General features: G+C 44.1%; 2 protein-coding genes across 2 annotated transcripts; one reads left to right on the plus strand and one right to left on the minus strand.

The window, feature by feature from the left end:
- Nucleotides 1-1,041: 1,041 nt before the first annotated feature.
- Rnase6 (ribonuclease, RNase A family, k6) lies at nucleotides 1,042-2,134 on the minus strand. Its single transcript, XM_005412074.2, has 2 exons — nucleotides 1,907-2,134; nucleotides 1,042-1,574 (listed from the first exon to the last, which is right to left on the minus strand). The coding sequence occupies exon 2, from the start codon at nucleotides 1,567-1,569 to the stop codon at nucleotides 1,114-1,116; it is 456 nt and encodes a 151-aa protein (XP_005412131.1). The 5' UTR covers nucleotides 1,570-1,574; nucleotides 1,907-2,134; the 3' UTR covers nucleotides 1,042-1,113.
- Nucleotides 2,135-15,574: 13,440 nt separating this feature from the next.
- On the plus strand, nucleotides 15,575-16,646 carry LOC102028239 (ribonuclease pancreatic-like). The gene has a single exon (XM_013508544.1). The coding sequence runs from the start codon at nucleotides 15,687-15,689 to the stop codon at nucleotides 16,212-16,214; it is 528 nt and encodes a 175-aa protein (XP_013363998.1). The 5' UTR covers nucleotides 15,575-15,686; the 3' UTR covers nucleotides 16,215-16,646.
- Nucleotides 16,647-18,469: the final 1,823 nt, after the last annotated feature.

The raw sequence follows: 18,469 nt of genomic DNA on the forward strand, positions 1-18,469 counted from the left end.
CTGCAAAAAAGACAAGAAAATACCCTCTGTCTCTCTCTCTCTCAGATCAGCATTGCCTCTGAGTAAGTACAAACCAAGGCTTTAAGTGGAAGACATGAAATTATCAGCAGAGTTTGAAGGGATGGAGGATTTCCTTGCTTGCAATCCAAGAGACACAGAAGCAAAGGAAGCGGTTGTGTTCTCAGGGAGACCTCAAATGTGGCCTAAGGACCTAAGAACACAACAGTTCCGCTTAGAATACAGGAAGGCAATGATTTGAGGGGCAATAAAGCACACTGATGAGCACTACAGTGCCCTAGAGAGAGGTGTGATTGCTGTGAACACAGTGCAGTAAAGCCTGCACAATTCTGTAGGCCAACATCTCAACACAGACAGATCTCTAAAGCAGGAAAAATACATATGCATTCCTTCCCAGGTGCTGCCCAGTACACAGACCCTCTAACTCTCCCAGCACCTCCCTTCCTTCTGCTGTGGGAGCAAAGAAATACAAGAGAGACAGAAGAAGAAGCTGTAGTAGAAGCTGGGTCAAAAGAGAGGAAAACCGAGCAAAGCTCAAAGTGTGCAGAAGCCGGCAGTGGGGAGGAGGCCACCATCCGGCCACGCTTACAGGCCACGAGGAACAGTTTGAACTGGGAGCCTCCAGCACAGTGGCACTTGGGAAACATCCCTCCAGGGAGCCTGCAGAGCCAGGCTGACAGGATTTGCGCTCCGGTGGCAACTCCTGTCTCCACTGGAGCAGGTAGCTCTGGGCATAGCGCAAGGCACGGCCTTGCTGGGGAAGGAGTCATATGGAAAGCTGCTCGCAGGCTTGCAGAGGGAACTGTTGACACCAAACGCCATCCCAGTGCGTTGTAGAGGATGGGGCTGTGTGGGCTGGATTTCAAACCACTGAGCCCCAGTGAGGCCCGGAGGCCCAGCCAAAGAGGACACAGGAGCCCAGTAACCCCAGAAGCAATGGGAGAAGAAACCTCGCATCTGCACCATCAGTGCCACTTAGGAAAAAGGAAGCTCATGGTAAGAATAGAAGCAACAAGGACAAAATCGCTCATCATAAGTACTTATATTCTTGTTTCGCCTTTCGAGATGTCAAAAGGAAGGAAAGGTAATGAGCCCTCAGACAATCTTATCTAAGTGTACAGGAACCAACGGATACGGAGGATCACTCTTCTGAGGTGGCTCACAGGCCACCACGAAGAATTTGAACTGGGCAGCGTCCTTGTAACGACAGTTAGGGTACTTCCCTCCCGTGAGATTGCAGTTGGTCAGCTTGACAGGACTTGCACTCTGGTGGCAGTTGTTCTGACCATTCTTGCAGATGATGTTGGGCAAGATGCAGGAATCGCTCACGTTTTGGAAAGAATCGTGCAGAAAGGTGTTTAGAGGCTTACAGTGCTGGGTGTAACTGTTGACACGACTCATTGCTGAGCTGCACTGGAGAGGACTCGGCTGTATGTGCTGGATCTCGAACCACTGGGCCCTGGTGAGCCTCTTAGGCGAAGCCCACAGTGGACACAGTAGCCCAGGCAGCCCCAGCAGCAAGAGGAGAGGGAGTCTCACACCTCGCCCCATCTTCTCTGTGAAGGAAATGGGAAGCTCACGGTCATATTAGCAGAAACAACAGCAAACTATTCGCCATAGCACCTTGCAGTCTTGTTTTGCCTTTTGAGATTTCATACCTCTTTAAAAAGTCTCTCTCACATAGTCTCACAATTCCTGTGAGGGGACTCAGGTGAGCAGACCCCTCCCCTGATGGGCACATCCCGTTCCCCTCCTGACCCGTGCCCCCGCAGTCAGTAACCCTCATGTCGGAAACCTGGGTTTCCACCTCTTCCCCTGAGACGCTGACCTTCATCTCTGACCATCTTCATTGCCCTGCGCATCCCAGCCCCAAGTTCTCCCCTCTTACCCGTGTCTGTGCTGGGTGCCTGCTGAGCTCAGAGCAGTGCTTAGTCCAGGTTCAGTGGATTCTTTCTTTTTTTCTCCCCAACTGACCAGCACTGCTGTGCCAGGTGGAGGAAGGAATATTCTGAACCCCAGGAAAGAAAACCTGCCCCTTTGTAGATGTGAACTTCTTCTGCAGTGAAGATGAGCCTGGAGACTTTAATCTCCGCTTGAAATTCATATCATCATCGCTATTCATAGAAGAAGAACTCTCATTTGCGAAACAAGATGACTCGAAACAGTTTTAGGGAACTGACAACTTCCTGATAAAGCTTTCGTGCTTCTCTCTCGAATTCCCGATTCTGTTTTTTTGAAGCTGTATGATTTCAGTTCCTTTTCTTTCTCTTTCTTTCTTTTCTTTTCTTTCTTTCTTTCTTTCTTTCTTTCTTTCTTTCTTTCTTTCTTTCTTTCTTTCTTTCTTTCTTTCCCCCATTGGTCTTGATGACACAGGGTCACACTATGTCTCACTATGTAGCCCAGGCTTCCTCTACCTTGCAGGATCCTCCTACCTCAGCCTCCCCAGTACTGGAATTACAGGCAGGTACCACCACACCAGCTATAACTTCGGTCCCTTAAGAGAAAGGGTGAATATGTTATAACAGCTACAACATACTTGGAAATGTGAGTTCAGCAATAGATGTGAGTGAATTATTTATTTATGTATGCGATTCTTGGGCCAGATCTTGCACTACTCAGATTTAAGAGTTCATATTTTAATGAAAGACCGAGTCAGGCAGGTGGACAAGTACGTTATACCTACAAAGATAAGGAGAGACAGCATTTACAGGGTGATGGAGGACATGGCAGAGGCTGTGAGGAGATAGAGGAGGAAGAATTATTAGGACATCATGCCTGAATTGAACTTTGAGGAATAATTAGATGTAGAGGAAGAGGATGAGAAGGCCTAAACAGAGGGAAATGTTTGAAGAGACCCATGAGCTTGCAGGAGAAAAGCAGTTTTGGGGCCTTTCAATCTCTTCTTTCCTGTACAGTGCTGCTGCAGTGCTCTTGACCAATGCTTTTAATGGTTACAGGGAAAAAAATGATGTCTGCTTGTGGTTTACCTGCACTGCAGTCACTTACAAGTTGCAAACTTTATAAACAAAATCCTTATATTGCTTTGTTTTGAGACAGGGTCAAACTCTGTCACTGTGCAGGTCAGGCCAGCCTGGAACCTAGAACTCACTGACCTCCCGCTTCGGTCTCCTGAGTCCTGGGATTACAGACATAGGCTACCATGGCCAATTCTAAAGTCAGTTGCAGTAATGAACAGTGTAAATTTGAAATTACAAACACAATAACATTTACATTGCTCCAATGAAAAGGAAATGCTTAGATGTCAATCTAACAAAGTATGTAAAGCTTTTGTGAGAGGCAGCTTTCTGTTGCTGTGACCAGTTCTGATGGGAGCTGGGGTTGGTGAGCTGGGGAGGGGGTTAGGGCCCAAATCTAGGCCTCAACTATCTGTTTTCATTTGCCAGTCTGACACCAAGGGTATGAGAAACCCAGAATACATGGTAAACTTATGTGGAATCTGGCCAAATTGGGAGGGTAGGAAGTCAAATCCTTCCCCTCAACCCAGCTCACAGCAGTACTCCAATTGATGGGAAAGGTAGAACATGCACCAGGAAGTATGCCAGGCTTTGGCCAGTAGAGGACCTAGGCAAAAAAGTGTTTGAAAGTTTGAGTCTCTCAAAATTTTTGCTCTCTCTGTGAAGATGCTAGAGAAAGACAAACTTTTTTTTTATTTTAAAGAGAAAAAACAATAAAAACAATGACACAAAATTTCAAAACAAGATAGTAGGACGGTAAGAATGGTTAGTACATTGCTGATTGTTATCTGCAAAATAGTTGCTAAAATCACAAAATATAGGCATGAAAATTTGATCAAGTGATATAAGCACAAATCTCTCTTTTCAATAAATAGAAATTAGTAATATAGCTGTCTTAACTGTATACACACACACACACAAATACACTAGGGAGGCAATAGGATATTTACACATGTGAATCTGATTTATTTCGCTTATGAGTATGGTCTTGAGTTGCAGCCATTCACCTATGAAAGTTTCAAGTTTATCCTTCTTCATGGGTGAGTAGTACTCATTGTATAAAAATACCACAAAATACCATAGGTTGTTTCCAAGATTTAGCTATTACAAATTGTGCTGCTATAAACAGGGGTGCACATATATTGCTGTGGTATAATGTTTTTCATTCTTTTGGGAAGATACCCAGAAGGGGGATAGCTGGGTCAAATGGGACCTCTAATCCTAGTTTTTTGAGAATCTCCATGCTAATTTCCACAGTGGTTGCATCAGTCTGCCCTCCCACCAGCAGTGGAGAAGGGTTTCTTCCTTTCCCACAGCCTTTCCAGCATTTGTTATTGATTGATATCTTGGTGATAGCCATTCTTTCTGGAGTGAGATGGAATCCTAGTGTTGTTTTAATTTGCATCTCTTGAATGACCAATGATGTTGAACATTTTTCATGTATTTATTTGCCATTTGTATTTCTCCATCTAAGAAGTGTGTATTCATCTGAGATGCCATTTTTGGGATTGGGTCTTTAAATTGGGGAGGATCTGATTTTTTTCAATTCTTTATATGTTCTAGACTTAAATTCTTTGTCTCAGGGATGGTTAGCTAAAAGTTTTTCCCACTTTGTGGGTTGTCTTTTCACTCTGTTGGTGATTTCTTTTGGTGTATGAAAGCTTTTTAACATGATAAGATGCCTGTTGTTGATTCTTTTAAGTGTTTCCTGTGTGCATTGGTTTGTGTTTATGAACTCCCAGTCCACCCCTATGTCTTCAAGATTTGTACCTACTTTCTCTTCCAAGAGATTTCGCATTTCTGCTTTAATATTTAGGTCTTTGATGCATTTTGATTTTAGTTTAGTGCATGGTGATAGACATGGGTCTAATTTTAGTCTTTGGCATGTGAAAAGCCAGTTTTTCCAGTACCATTTATTAAAGAGGCTATCTTTCTTCCAGTGAACATGTTTGGCCCCTTTGTCAGAGAAGGTGGCTAAGTGTGTTTGTAGTTGTGTCTGCATATTCTAATCTGTTCCACTAATCCTCAGGCCTGTTTTTTTGTTTTGTTTTGTTTTGTTTTTTTGCCAGTACTATGTTGATTTTATCACAGTAGTTTTGCAGTATAACTTGAAGTCAGGGATTGTGATGCCATCTGCTTTGCCTTTGTGACCCAGAATTACTTTTGCTATTCTAGATCTCTTCTGGTTCCAAATGAATTTTAGGAATGTTTCCTTTACTTCTGAGAGCTATGCCATGGTATTTTGATTGGGGTTGCACTAAATCTGTACAACTATTTTGGGAGTATGATACTTTCAAAATGTTGGTTTTTCCTACCCATGAGCAAGGGATATCTTTTCTGATATCCTCTTCAATCTCCTTTTCCAGAGTACTGTAATTTTCAAAGTATAGATCTTTCACCTGCATTGCTAGATTTATTCCTAAATATTTCATTTTGGGGGGATGCTATTGTGAAAGATGTGGTTTCCTTAATTTCTCTCTCAGTGAGTTTGTTGTTTATGTATAGCAATGATAGTGATTTTTGAATGTTGACATTGTATCCAGTTATGCTACTGAATTTGGTTATTTAATCTAGAAGTATTTTGATGGAGTTTTGGGGGTCTCCTATGTAGAGTATCATATCATCTGCAAATAATGATATTTAATTTTTTCCTTTCCTATCCTTATTCCATTTATTTCTCTCTCTTGTCTAATTGCTCAGGATAATGTTACTAGAACTACATTGAATAGGAGTGGTGACACTGGACATCCTTGTCTTTTCCTGATTATAAAGTGAAAACTTTCAGTTTTTGTTTCTTTAGTATGATGTTGGCTGTTGGTTTGTCACAGACGGCTTTCATCGGCTTGAGGTAAAGACCTTGTATTCTGATTTTCGGCAGGGTTGTTATCATGAATAAGTGTTGGACTTTATCAAAAGCTTTTTCTGCATCTGTTGAGGTGATAATATGATTTTTGTCTTTGGCTCTGTTGATATGCTGTATTACAATTATCAATTTGCATATATCAAACAATCTCTGCATTCCTAGTATGAATCCCACTTGGTCATGATGTATAATCTTGATGATTTGCTGCATTTTGTTTGCTAGTATCTTACTGAGTATTTTTGCATCTATGCTCATTAGGGAGATTGGCCTGTAGTTGTCTTTTTTGGCTGGGTCTTTCTCCCCAGCTTGGGTATCAGGTTAATGCTTGCCTCCAGGAATGTGTTAGGGAGGATTTGTTCCCTTTCAATTTCATTAAAGAGTTTGAGGAGTATACGTATAAAATCTTCTCCAAATTTCTTGTAGAATTCAGCTGTGAATCCATCAGGACCTTGGATTTTCTTTATTGGTAAATTTTCAATTACATTTTCAATCTCATTGATTGGTATTGGGTTATTGAAAATTTTTATATCTTCTTGATTTGGCTTTGGTAATTCATATGTATCTAGGAATCTGTCTATTTCTTCTGTTTCCCATCCTATGACAGTAAAGATTTTTGAAGTAGATATTGATGGTCTTCTGAATTTCCACAGCATCTGTATTGATTTCACCCTTTTCATGCCTCAATGCATGAATTTGTGTCTTTTCTTTCCTTTTTATGATCAGTTTGGCTAAGGGTTTATCAACTGTATTTATTCTTTTAAAGAATCAACTCTTAGATTCATTAAATCTCTGTGTTGTTTTCTTAGTCTCCATTGCATTCATTTCTGCTCTGGTCTTTATAATTTCCTCCCTTGCATGGACTTTGGGCTTGTCTTGCTCTTCATTTTCTAGAAGCTTGAGGTGCAACATTAGGTTATTTGTGCCCATTCTGTTTTCCTGAAGTGAGAACTCACTGCTATAAATTTCCCTCATAAGGCTGCTTTCCTTGTATCCCATATGTTCTGGCATGTTGTATCTGCTTTCTTGTTTACTTGTAATTTTTTAATTTCATCTGTGACCCATTGGTTAGTGAGGAGGGTGTTATTTAATTTCCATGTGTTTATTGAGTTTTTGTAGTTTCTTTTGCCATTAATTTTCAATTTTGTTGCACTATGGTCCGATAATATGCATGGGATAGTTTCAATTCCTTTGCATTTCCTTAAGCATGTTCTGTGTGCTAGTATATGGTCTATTTTAGAGGACATCCTGGGTGCAGCTAAGAAAAATGTGTGTTCTGATGCTGCTGGGTAGAATACTCTGTAAAGGTCTACTAAGTCCATTTGTTCACAAGTTTGGTCTAGTTCTGTCATGTCTTTGTTGATTTATCTCTTTGTCAAAATGGGGTGTTAACGTCCCCTGTTACAATTGTGTTATTGCTTATTTGACCTTTCATGTCTATTAATATTTGTTTTATATAATTGAGTGCGCCTGCATTTGGTGCATATATATTTATGACTGGAACCTTTTCCTCTTGAAGTTTTCCTCTAACAAGTATGTCATGACCTTCTTTATCTCTTTTGATCATTCTTGGTTTGAAGTTCACATTGTCTGCAAAGAAAATAGTTACCCCTGCTTTTTCTGGGTTCCTGGTCCATGGAAGATTATTTTTCATTCTTTGATTTTCAGTCTATGAATTTCTTTTTCAGTTAATTACATTTCTTATATAGAGCATATTGTTGGATCTTGTTTCTTGATCCACTCTGCCAGTCTGATCTTTTTGATTTCTGAGTTGAGGCCATTTACATTGATGGTTATAGTTGATATGTATTGGCTTATCTTTATCATGGCATTTTCCTGTTGTTGGTTCCCTTCTTTTCCCCTCTGTTTAATTGCTTGCCCTGTCTGGTAGTTTCTTTTTGTTGTTGTTCTTGGTATTGTGGTCATTTTTATCTCTATCTAGAATAACTTTCAGTACTCTTTGTAGGGTTGGCTTGGTGCTCATGAATTTCTTCAGTTGTTCTTTGTCATGGAAGTATCTTACTTCTCCATTGATTTTGAAAGATAGTTTTGCAGTGTACATCAACCTGGGATGGAAAACATTTTCTTCGAGGATTTGAAATACTTCACTCCAAGCTCTTCTTGATATGTGGGTTTGTATTGAGAAGTCTGGTGTAATTCTGATGGGCTTTCCTTTACGGGTGATCTTTTTCATTTCTCTACAGCATGTAATATTCTCTTCTCGTGTTAAATTTCTGGAATCTTGATTACTGCATGTCTTGGTGTAATTTTTGTTTTGATCATGTCTGTTTGGAATTCTATGTTTCATTTATTTGCATGTCAAATTCTTTATCCAGGCATGGAAGTTTTCTTTCATTATTTCTGTTAAGAGTTTTTAAAATACATTTGTACTGTATCCAGCTTTCTCACTGACCTGAATTAATCTTAGTTATTCTTTTTTGCATCATCTTCTAGCTGTTAGATTGATTTTGCAAGTGTGTTGCTATTTTTAAGATATCTTAAAAAGTACTCCAATTTATGGAAAAAGTAAATCATGCACCAGGAAATATGCAGTATTTTCAAAAAAATGAATGCAACATGTTCCATAGATATAAATATAAAGATTACATAAAAATTCCAGAAGAAAATATAGGAAAAAATGTACAGTCTTGGATTCAGGGATGATTTTTAGATACAACAGCTAAAGCAGACTCTATGACAGAAAACACAGATAGGATAAACTTCATTCAAATAAAATATTCCTACTCTGCAACAGTGTTGTGAGCATGAAAGGATGAGTCAGAGAAAAACACAGAATATGTGTACAAGATGTATCTGATGAAGGACCGTTACACAACATTGTAAAGAACAACTAAACCCCAAACACAGGAACACAAGTAACTCATATTTTAAAATATGGGGAAATTATATGAATGCACACTTCCCCAAAGAAGACACATGAATGTACATGAGCTAGGCCATGTGGACAGTACAAAATTAGGACAGGGTACAAACTAACACAAAAGCAAGGCAGACTGGCAGCAGAAGAGACAATGTTTAGCCACATGTCCACAGAGGAAAACTCATTAGTGATCACTGAACAGAACAGCCAGAGGGGAAGTATCTCTACCATCTTAAGTTCTAAAACTTTAGGCCTTTGGTGGGAAAGTACAGAAGGTTCTGCAAGTTTTTTCTGTGTGTGTGGTACTGAAGGCTGAATCCTAAATCTTATACTGAACTACGTCCCTAACCCTTCTTTATTTTTGAGACAAGGTCTCACTAAATTGCTATGCTTCCTGCAGCAGCCTCTAATTTCTGATCCTCCTGCCTCAGCCTCCCACAGTGCTGTGATTACAGGTATGCACCACCATGACTGGTAGTGTGCAACTTTTTTGGGAGGGTCTTTTTGAGTCAGGATTTCACTATGCAGTTCAGGCTGGCCTTGAGTTCACTTTGTAGCCCAGGTTAGTCTGGAACTTGCAACTTTACTCCTGCCTCAACCTCTTGAGTGCTGGGACTACAGGAGTGTGCCACCATGCCTGGCTGTATGTAGCTTTTTGATGATAAATAAAAATCTTGCTTGTAAGGGGATTTACAAATGTATTCATTCTTCTGAGTGCTAAGGAACAGTTGTCTTGGTAAAATTCCTTGGAATGTCAATGGCAGCTGAATTTTCAGGAAGTTGTACTTAAGATAGTGGTGTTTTGAGTGTGTGTTTGTGTATTTGCAGTTCAGACTTTTAAGTCTAAAATAATTTTGATTCCATTTGGTGACTTTTAATCACTTCAATATATAGGTAGAGCAGTACAAATTAAAACAACAATGAGATATTACTACACACCATTACAACAGCTAAATTTGCTTTTAAAAACTGAAAACACCAACTGCTGGTGATGATGAAGAGGAGCTGGAATACTACTTCATTCAAGGTGAGAGTCTAATTCCAGACGCATATCGTGGGATGAATATGGTGGGCTCCTCAGTCAGATGTTGGCTCGGGCCGTTCTGGTGCCCTACAAGAGAGAAGCCAGTCTTCCTGCCCAATCTCATGCTCTTTGCTTGGTTCACTGCACGAGACTGGGCATCTTCTTTTCATAGCTACTCCCAATGGTACTGCACACGGAAGAGGAAAGAGGGCTGTGACAGTTGACTGGTTGGGTCAACTTGAGTAAGAAAGGCCCGACGAGATTGGATCTGCACAGTTCTGTGTGTAGCTCGAGGGACTTACCAAAGAAAAAGACACACCCTGGTGTGAGCAGCACTAAGCAATGTGTCTGACACCTGAGTGGAGTCACACAGCCACGAAGAAGGAAGGCTTGCCAGTGCTTCTTCAGAGGCGCTCCACTGTACACCTCACAGGTGTCGTCGTCTCCTGGTTTCCAGTGCAAATTCTTCCGCGTCCAGCACAAACTCTTCACCATTCGATCACAGACACTTCGGCCTCCTGAGGAGGACTCACAGGGAGAGGCCAGTGAGCCACAGGACTGGATCCTTCGGATCTCCCGTGCAGACAGCCCCTTTGCACCTTCCTGCCGCTGACTCTACGGGCAGCCATAGTAAGCCAGTATTGTGAATTCTTCTACATTTGTAAATCTTGCATTAAATGTGTTTCTCCAGCAAGTACAAACTGGTGCAATAGTTGTGTAAGGCAGAGAAATGTGTAACTGTGCAAATAAGGGGTGGATGCTGGGCAAACCAGAGCAAAAGTACAAAGCTGTTGTACTAATTGCCCTCACATCCACTTCCTTCCATACTGATTTGCGTCACTGTCTTCTAAACCTTCAATGAAAACAGTGGCATGACATGTGCACTGTAGGTGCAAGGCCTATTTCATAGGGGGTAAGAGAATTAGCCAACAGCAAAAACATAGAAAAGCTAACAGTGCATCAGGGTACTGAGAGCAGTGAGTGAGTCCAATAGAGGACTGCACTGTCAGGGTGAAAGGCTGGGATTTTTATAAGAATTTTGGAACCAGTAGGGCCCACTGAACTGTAAAGTTTAGATGTTTTTCCTGTAGAGAGAAGTGGCTTCTGCAAACTGCCTCAGACCTGCAGCATTAATGGCCGTTCTCAAGTCTCCTCAGCTCACTTGGAAATACAGGATGCCCAGCTGCAGACAGCAGAGATCAAAGTCCACAGGGGAGGGAGGGAGAGAGCTGGGCCAGGCAGGGGTGCAACAGGCCTGGACACAGCTGCTGTCTCCCTGTGCTCCCTCCCCACACTGCTGCTTGCTATGAAGGACGCTAACACACTGTACATGGGGAGATGGTAATTTAGGTGGGAGACGCCTCTAGCTTCTCAGAGCTGCCTTTGAATAAAACCTTTCTCCATGACGTGGATCTCTACAATCTGTTATGCCCATGTGCAAATAGAACTAGTCAGAATAGAAACAGAGCCTGTCAAAGAGGAGTGCTTCAGTGCCCCCAGGAGAGCACCACAGAATAGCAGAGCCAACAAAGACTCCAGAGACAGCTGAGGAGGACTTAGAACTCAGTTCAGCCCCTTCCACCATTCCACTTTCTCTGAGAGCCACTTCCTCCATTCTACCTCTGATCATCCTCCCTATCCCCCATTTCCTAAGGAGTAGGCTCTGCTGGTGTCACAAGGAGCAACATCTCATATCATCCAACTCTCTCAAAGCCTCCTAAAAAGTGGCAGCTCTGAGAACTCTCAGACGGTATAAGGTGTTACGAGAGCACAAGCTCATTCCTCCACAAATCACCTGGCACAGTGTTAACACAAACTGGAACAGTTTTCACAAGAACCAAGCAAATTCATAGATGCGATTCTCACTCTGACTTTAGCAAACCATCTGACTTGGGATGATCTCTGAGCACCATTTGCTACCTGCTGTGCCCCTGTACAAAAAGTTTAGGCATGGGCAAGGACCCAAGCTAAAGCCATGCGTGGTGGCATACACCTGTAATCCCAGCACTTGGGAGGCTGAGGCAGGAGGATTGTTGCAGTTTGACACCAGCCTGGGCTACAAAGTGAGCTCAAGTCCAGCCTGAACTGCATAGCGAGACCCTGTCTCAAAAAGACCAAAAAACCAAAAAAGAACCCAAGTGAAGAGTGATGAAAGAACATGCCCTGCCTGGGATCACACTGAGGTCATGGATAGAGCTGCTGTTTTCCAGCAGGATCCTCTTTGGCAAAATCAGATTAAAATGAGGGTTAGAGAAGTGCAATGGGGTGCTTATGTGTCAAATTGTGGGGATGAGAAAATGCATGAATAAGCCAGTGAATTACGAAAAGACTGGAGAAATCACCCACAAGCAGGCCGAAACACCTGCCTTGTTTCTGAGGTAGTTCCTTGGGATGTTCCACAAGTGTATCAGTATTGATAGTGACGGGCAGGAGGGGAAAATGGCAGGAGAGAAAAATTTAATTGGGAACAAGTTTATTAGGCAGTCCTCCACCAGACATTCATAAAAAGCTTCAGAAGCAGGTTATGGGTCCTCAGACAGACTCTTGTCAATGAACTTTTAAACTTGGCCTCTGGGAGAGCCAACAACCGGCACAAAATAGAGGCAACTCCCCAGGCCCAGGGAAGAGACTGCAGGCGCGAGAGCAGACACGAGTGCTTGCTTTGCATTAGAAAATGAAACCCTGCTTCACAGGGAATCTCCCAGACTCCCTGTGCAAAGAGAGACAACAAGAGACCAGATGTCTGCCGCTGCCACAGAGTCCCTGGACACTGGTATGGAGACTGGTACAGTGAACGAGGCCTTTCACAGGCCATGCACTCCCTCTGCAGACAGGCAAACGCTGGAAGCAAGGCTGCCCTCCTCTCCCAGGGAGAGGATACCTGCTTCCACCATGGCTGCCCTGGGAGAACAGAGGGGCCCACCGTGGCTGAAAACGCCTCTCACTGAAGTGGACGTTGCTCTGCCAGAGCCTTGGGTAACACCTGACATGAGATTAAAACGTTAATTTTCTTTCAGACATTGTGGCTTCATTCTCTGCCTTTCTCATGTCCCTGGGCCACCTCCTCGTACACCCTGCACTGTGAGGGTTGCTCCCGGCCTCCCTGTGAGCAAGTGCTGTACCGTGACTTTAGCCTGCAAGGGCGGAGAACTCACTCTCACTGACACTCTCCTAGTTTTCCCAGAACGTCCCACCCACTATCGGAAAGAGATGTTTCCGTGTTTGCCACGAACGTTTTTCTCCCACCGACGTATTCACCTCCCTTTCTGGGGGCATTAACATCAGACCCACTGGAGAATGCATTTAGAGATAAATTTGAAAAATTTCTTCAGAAGTAGATCCTTGACTCTGGGACACTAAATGCCCAGGAAAAGCAGTTTATGCCCAGTCTGTCTTCACTTTCTTCAAAGACCCCAATACCCATCTCCTCATGAACAATATTCTACCAAACCAGAGCCCCATGGGGGACTTCAGGCTCTAATTTCTGAATTTCTTAAACAAGGCCTTGGTCAGTTGCCCACGCCAGTGCAGCACTCACCATTCCGGCGCTGAGCCCAAAGGGGACTACCAGCTGGTGCGCCATCTCTGGACCTGCAATAAACTGCAATTCTGCTCATCCTGTAGTTCCTAATCCCTGTACTATTGTAAGCCAAATACCAAGTGCAACTACATGGCTTATGTTTTCCATATCTGAGGACGCCTTCTTCTGCATCTCCTTACAGCCTGACTCACAATATCTGCTTGCTTTTGAGTCCACGGGTCCGGACACTGTGAAAACTGCCCACTATACTTCAGCATTGCTGCCGCAAAAGCTCAGAGAGCCCCCACCAACTATGACACACTGATGGAAAAATTTAACGTTTATAGCTTTTCAAATGGAACGCCGTTCCGGTATTTAGAAGATGTCGTTATCTGTAGCCCTACAAACCTGGATTCTGTGAAAACACTTTAGGGTTTTAAATTTCTTAGGGCCTACAGCATCCTGAGTGTCCCCATAAAAGGTCCGATACTTCTCCCAAAGTAAAATACCTAGAGCATATTATAAGCTCGTGGAAATGAGCTCTTATCTCTGAAATAAAGGAGGCTCTTTCAAAACTAAAGCCACCAAGCCAAAGGGCAGCTCAGGGCATCCCTATGGATAGTGGCACTTTGAAAATTTGGATTCCAAGGTTTGGACTCACAACCACCCCTCTCTATGAGCCTACACATGGGGCTGTGAACTAATTTGTTAGCCCTTGGATTTAACTGGTTGACTGCTCCTGTTTTAGGACTTCCTGATTTAGGTAAGCGATGTACCCTGTATATTGCAGGAAGGCAGGGCATAGCACCAGGGGTCCTGCCTCAAAGTCTGTAAGCTAACCTGTGCTTTACTTTCCTAAACAAATGGACTCTGTGTCAAATGGGTGCCTGGATGTACATGGGTGTGGCTGCCACAGCAGTCCTGGTTGGCAGGTTTACTAAATTAACTCCAGCACAACCACTGGAATTCCAAACTTCTCATCAAGTTCAGAGTGTTCTTGAAATCAAAGGGCTTACTGGAGGACGGGTATTTACATTTGAAGTCCTCCTGTTAGACTCTCCAGAGATTACTCTCAGTATCTTCCAGATTAGGCCAGGTGTGGTGGTGCCCTGCACACCTGTAATCCCAGCACTCGGGAGGCTGAGGCAGGAGGTGAGTTGGGAGCTCGAGGCCAGCCGGGCCTACAAAGTGAGCTCAAAGCCAGCCTGAACTATATAGTGAGACCCTGTCTCAAAAAGACAAAAAAAAGAAAAAAAAAATCTGCCAGATTTTAAGTCCAGCAACCTTGTTTTGCACCCCAGGATAACGAGACCTTCTATTTCACTCCTGTGTGGACTCTGTAGAACAAGTGTACTGCAGTAGGCCTGATCTTGCAACGCCCAGCTTTTGGACAATGCTGACGCACATAGCTTTACTTATGGGGGCAGTTAGATAAATTACTTAATGGGAACAGAAGTTTACAGAATCTTCATCTCTAAGAGGTGACTGAGGAAAAGCCTCTTCCTTCAAACGCATCAGCACGTAAGCTGAAGTGATCGCCTTTCTCCAGGGCTTAACAACCACTGTGGAAACTGGTATGCAGAGACTCGAAATACAACTAGAAAATTCACTTACCCAGCTGGTCCCCTCTTAGGTTCTCTGTGGAGAGTTAAAGAGCGACACATGCATATCCGTGTTTATAGCAGCACAATTCAGAGTAGCTGCATCCTGGAGACGTCCTATATGTCCATCAGCAGAAGAAGAGGTGGTGTTTATACACAACGGAGTACCCTTCCATGAAAGCGAAGTCGGTTTAGGAACATGGGTGTACTTTGAGACTATGCTAAGGGAAATAAATCAGACACACAACCATAAATATCACAGGGTTTCACATAGGAAAATTTCAGAGTAAAAAATAGAGCACCGTAAAAGATAGATAACAGTACCCAGGGGGACAGCTCCTTTGCTCCTTGTAAGCAGACCAAGAGACCGATGAAACTTGGGGGGAGCAGAAGATAAGACTATGAAAACTGAATTAAGGATATATATATATATATGTGTGTGTGTGTACATTTCCATTAGGAATTAAATCATTATGCACCATACACATGTACTGATAATTAAAAAGACTGCCAATCCCAGGATCCAGTCTAACTTGGCCAAGGTGCTCCACACCAACATTCCCTAGGTAAACTGTAAGGCTCTAGTCCTTTCAGGCCCATCCCATCCAAAATGCCTCAGAACATTGGAACTCCATAAATTGGAGTTCCACCAACTAGATGAAAGATGGTTTCTCTCTGACCAGGGAGAGACAAATGCACTCAGAGAGGCTTAGTGTGAGGGCCCCAGCACCTGGGAAATGTCTCAGGGAAAGGGTAGCTGTGTGGCCGGAAGCAGCAGGGGGGAGCAAGAGCGCAGTATCTGAAAGCATGCTCTTCCTTCTCTTCCTTTTCTCATTTACACTCTCCCAGGACAGTGAGCTCACCCTGACTCTGGAGACGTGCCTTGTCCTGATCCCACTGCTTGTCCTGGTGCTCCTGGGGCTGTGGTGGGTCCAGCCTCCTCAGGACAAAGAATCCTCAGCCATGAGGTTCCAGAGGCAGCACGTGGACTCAGGCAGCTCCCCCGGCAGCAACCCCAACTACTGCAATGAGATGATGAAGCGCCGGAATATGACACAGGGACGCTGCAAGCCAGTGAACACCTTCGTGCACGAGCCCCTGGCAGATGTCCAGGCTGTCTGCTTCCAGAAAAATGTGCCCTGCAAGAACGGGCAGACCAACTGCTACCAGAGCAGCTCCAACATGCACATCACTGACTGCCGCCTGACAAGCAACTCCAAGTACCCCGACTGCTCATACCGTACCCTCCAGGAGAACAAGGGCATCATCGTGGCCTGTGAGGGGAACCCGTATGTGCCGGTGCACTTTGACGCTTCTGTGGAGTCCTCTGCCTAAGCCAGAGCAGCGACACACCCATCTCATCCCTTCCATCACTGCAACACCTGCCTTTCTCCTCTTCTGTCCTTGCCCCACAAGAAATAGCTGCAGTTAGGGCTCCTTCCAACACGCACACGCTTCCCCCTCCTGAGTCCTGCTCCTGCGTGGCTTTGGGGCTGAGGAGTGGGTGGTGAGGTGGGCCCCATATTAACTCCTTCACTGCTCCTTTCAATAAAACATAATTGCAGTCGCCTGATTCCTGAAGCATCCTACCCAAGTACTGTTCTGAGACTTCCAGCAAGAAGGCAGGTAGATCTGATTCAATTTGGTGAACATCAAAACGAAAAATTAAATGCCCCTCCTGTTAGATTTTCAGCGCAGAAGAAGAAACAAACTAAGGGGGAAGAAGGCCTTTACTTCAGACACAGAGAGCAGAGGAAGGCACGTAGCACTGAGCTCCTCTGGGGTAGACAAAAGAGGCATGGGTTTATGAGGACTCTGACTAGAGGCGGAACTTGTGGGGCGGGCTCAGTGACGCGTCAGGAGCTGATTGGGGTTTCCCTCCTTTGCGTGGAAAGGGTAAGAGGAAGTTGTGTTCGGAGCGGGGCAGGAACCTGTCACCTCCCCCATCACTGGTGGGTTTCAGTGTCATCAGAAAATTCCCTTTCTTCTTGATTCCTTGATGTCAAGTACGAAAATTTTAGGTGATTACTGTTCACATAAAAGGCAGCCACAAAGAAGGACATGATAGTTCTGGGTAAACTGACAAAGGTAAAGCTCAAATGCCATAAGTCTGACAAGGAGGAAGAGCATGGCCACAGAAAGGCCCTGCAGATACTAGTGGTAGAAATGAGGAGTCTATGCAATCCTGACCTTAAATTTCCAGGGTTTTTGTTGTTGGTTGAGTGAGCTATTTTCACATCAGAAAAATGCCTGTCACTTGGCAAGTCAGGTCCTTAGTCCTCAGAACTCGAGGAGACCAGAGGTCATGGTCTTGAGGGACAGCAAGTAGATTTCAGCTTGTGCCCTACTTTATGGGAAGCAGGTGCCTAGACAGCTATAGACGAAAATGGACACGGTGCTGTGGCTGAACCACAACCTCTAACTGAAGTGTACATGGCACACGACTGCCAGCCCTGACCGGATATAAGCCCCACTTTTTGAAGAACTTGCTCATGGTCCCAGGCTAGTGGCAGAGCTGGGACTGCAACCCAGCACTCCTTAGTCTTTCTGCTGAGAGTTTAATTCAGGAAATAATTTCCCAGTCTCCGTTCTTCCCCAATGCTAAGGAGAGCTGCCTCTCTCCTCTGGCGTGATTGCCTACAGATCTCCAGTATATTTGGCCTGTGATCCAGACCTCACAGTTCTTGGCAGCCCCTCCTGATGGCAGTGAAAGGACTAGATTAGGTTGCCCTCACCTCTGGATCATTACATTTGACCCACTATCGGTGGTTCTATCTGTCTTTATATAGATTCACAGAACTAGGGAGAGACCCTATTTCCAACAAGTATGATCAGCTCTGGTTTGATTGTTTTTGTTTTTTGAGAAAGGGTCTTGCTATGTAATTCAGCCTGGCCTGGACTCACTGTGTATCCCAGGCTGGCCTTGAACTCAAGGCAATCCTCCTGCCTCAGCCTCCCAAATTCTGGAAATACAGGTTTGTGCCACCGCATCTGGCTCAAGTCTGTTACTGTCTTTGCACATTTATAGATGTGGGAGTGACTCTGACAGTCCCAGGTGTTGTGTCACAGAAACCCATCTAGACTCAGACAACAGGAGAGCATAACTCAGTGGCCCAGCCCCTCCTTGCTCCTAAGAGCTGAACAGCTGTGGACTAAGTGATCACCTGATGCCCGCTGCCCCACTGGCCATCCATCCACTCCTGCTTCACCCTCTTCAATTCAGGAGCCAGGAGTCACTCAACCCAGCACTGCCCCACACCAAAATAGAGCCATCAGCAACACCTAAAATGAGTCCTTCAAATAAGAGTACACCCTGGGGATTGAAATCACATCCTTCATATAGAGCTACATCCCCAGCCCCTATTTTATGTTTTTTACCATTTTGCAATAGTGTCTTGCTAAGCTGCTAGTAGCCTAGCCTAAGCTTGAACACGTAATTCTCCTGCTTCAGCCTCCCAGATTACAGGTCTGTGTCACTGTGCCCAGCTTTTTTTTTTAGTCAGGGTCTCTCTGTGTAGCCTAGTGTGGCTTTGCAATCCTGCCTCACCTCAAGAGTGCAGGAATTTCAGGCACATGCCATGACACTTGGC

Source organism: Chinchilla lanigera, unplaced genomic scaffold, assembly GCF_000276665.1.
Source record: "Chinchilla lanigera isolate Chin_1 unplaced genomic scaffold, ChiLan1.0 scaffold00149, whole genome shotgun sequence".
Classification (NCBI taxonomy): Eukaryota; Metazoa; Chordata; class Mammalia; order Rodentia; family Chinchillidae; genus Chinchilla; species Chinchilla lanigera.

What these genes read in the sequence shown, in the direction of transcription:
- Rnase6 (XM_005412074.2), bottom strand. Translation starts at nt 1,569, where the DNA reads ATGGGGCGAGGTGTGAGACTCCCTCTCCTCTTGCTGCTGGGGCTGCCT.
- LOC102028239 (XM_013508544.1), top strand. Translation starts at nt 15,687, where the DNA reads ATGCTCTTCCTTCTCTTCCTTTTCTCATTTACACTCTCCCAGGACAGT.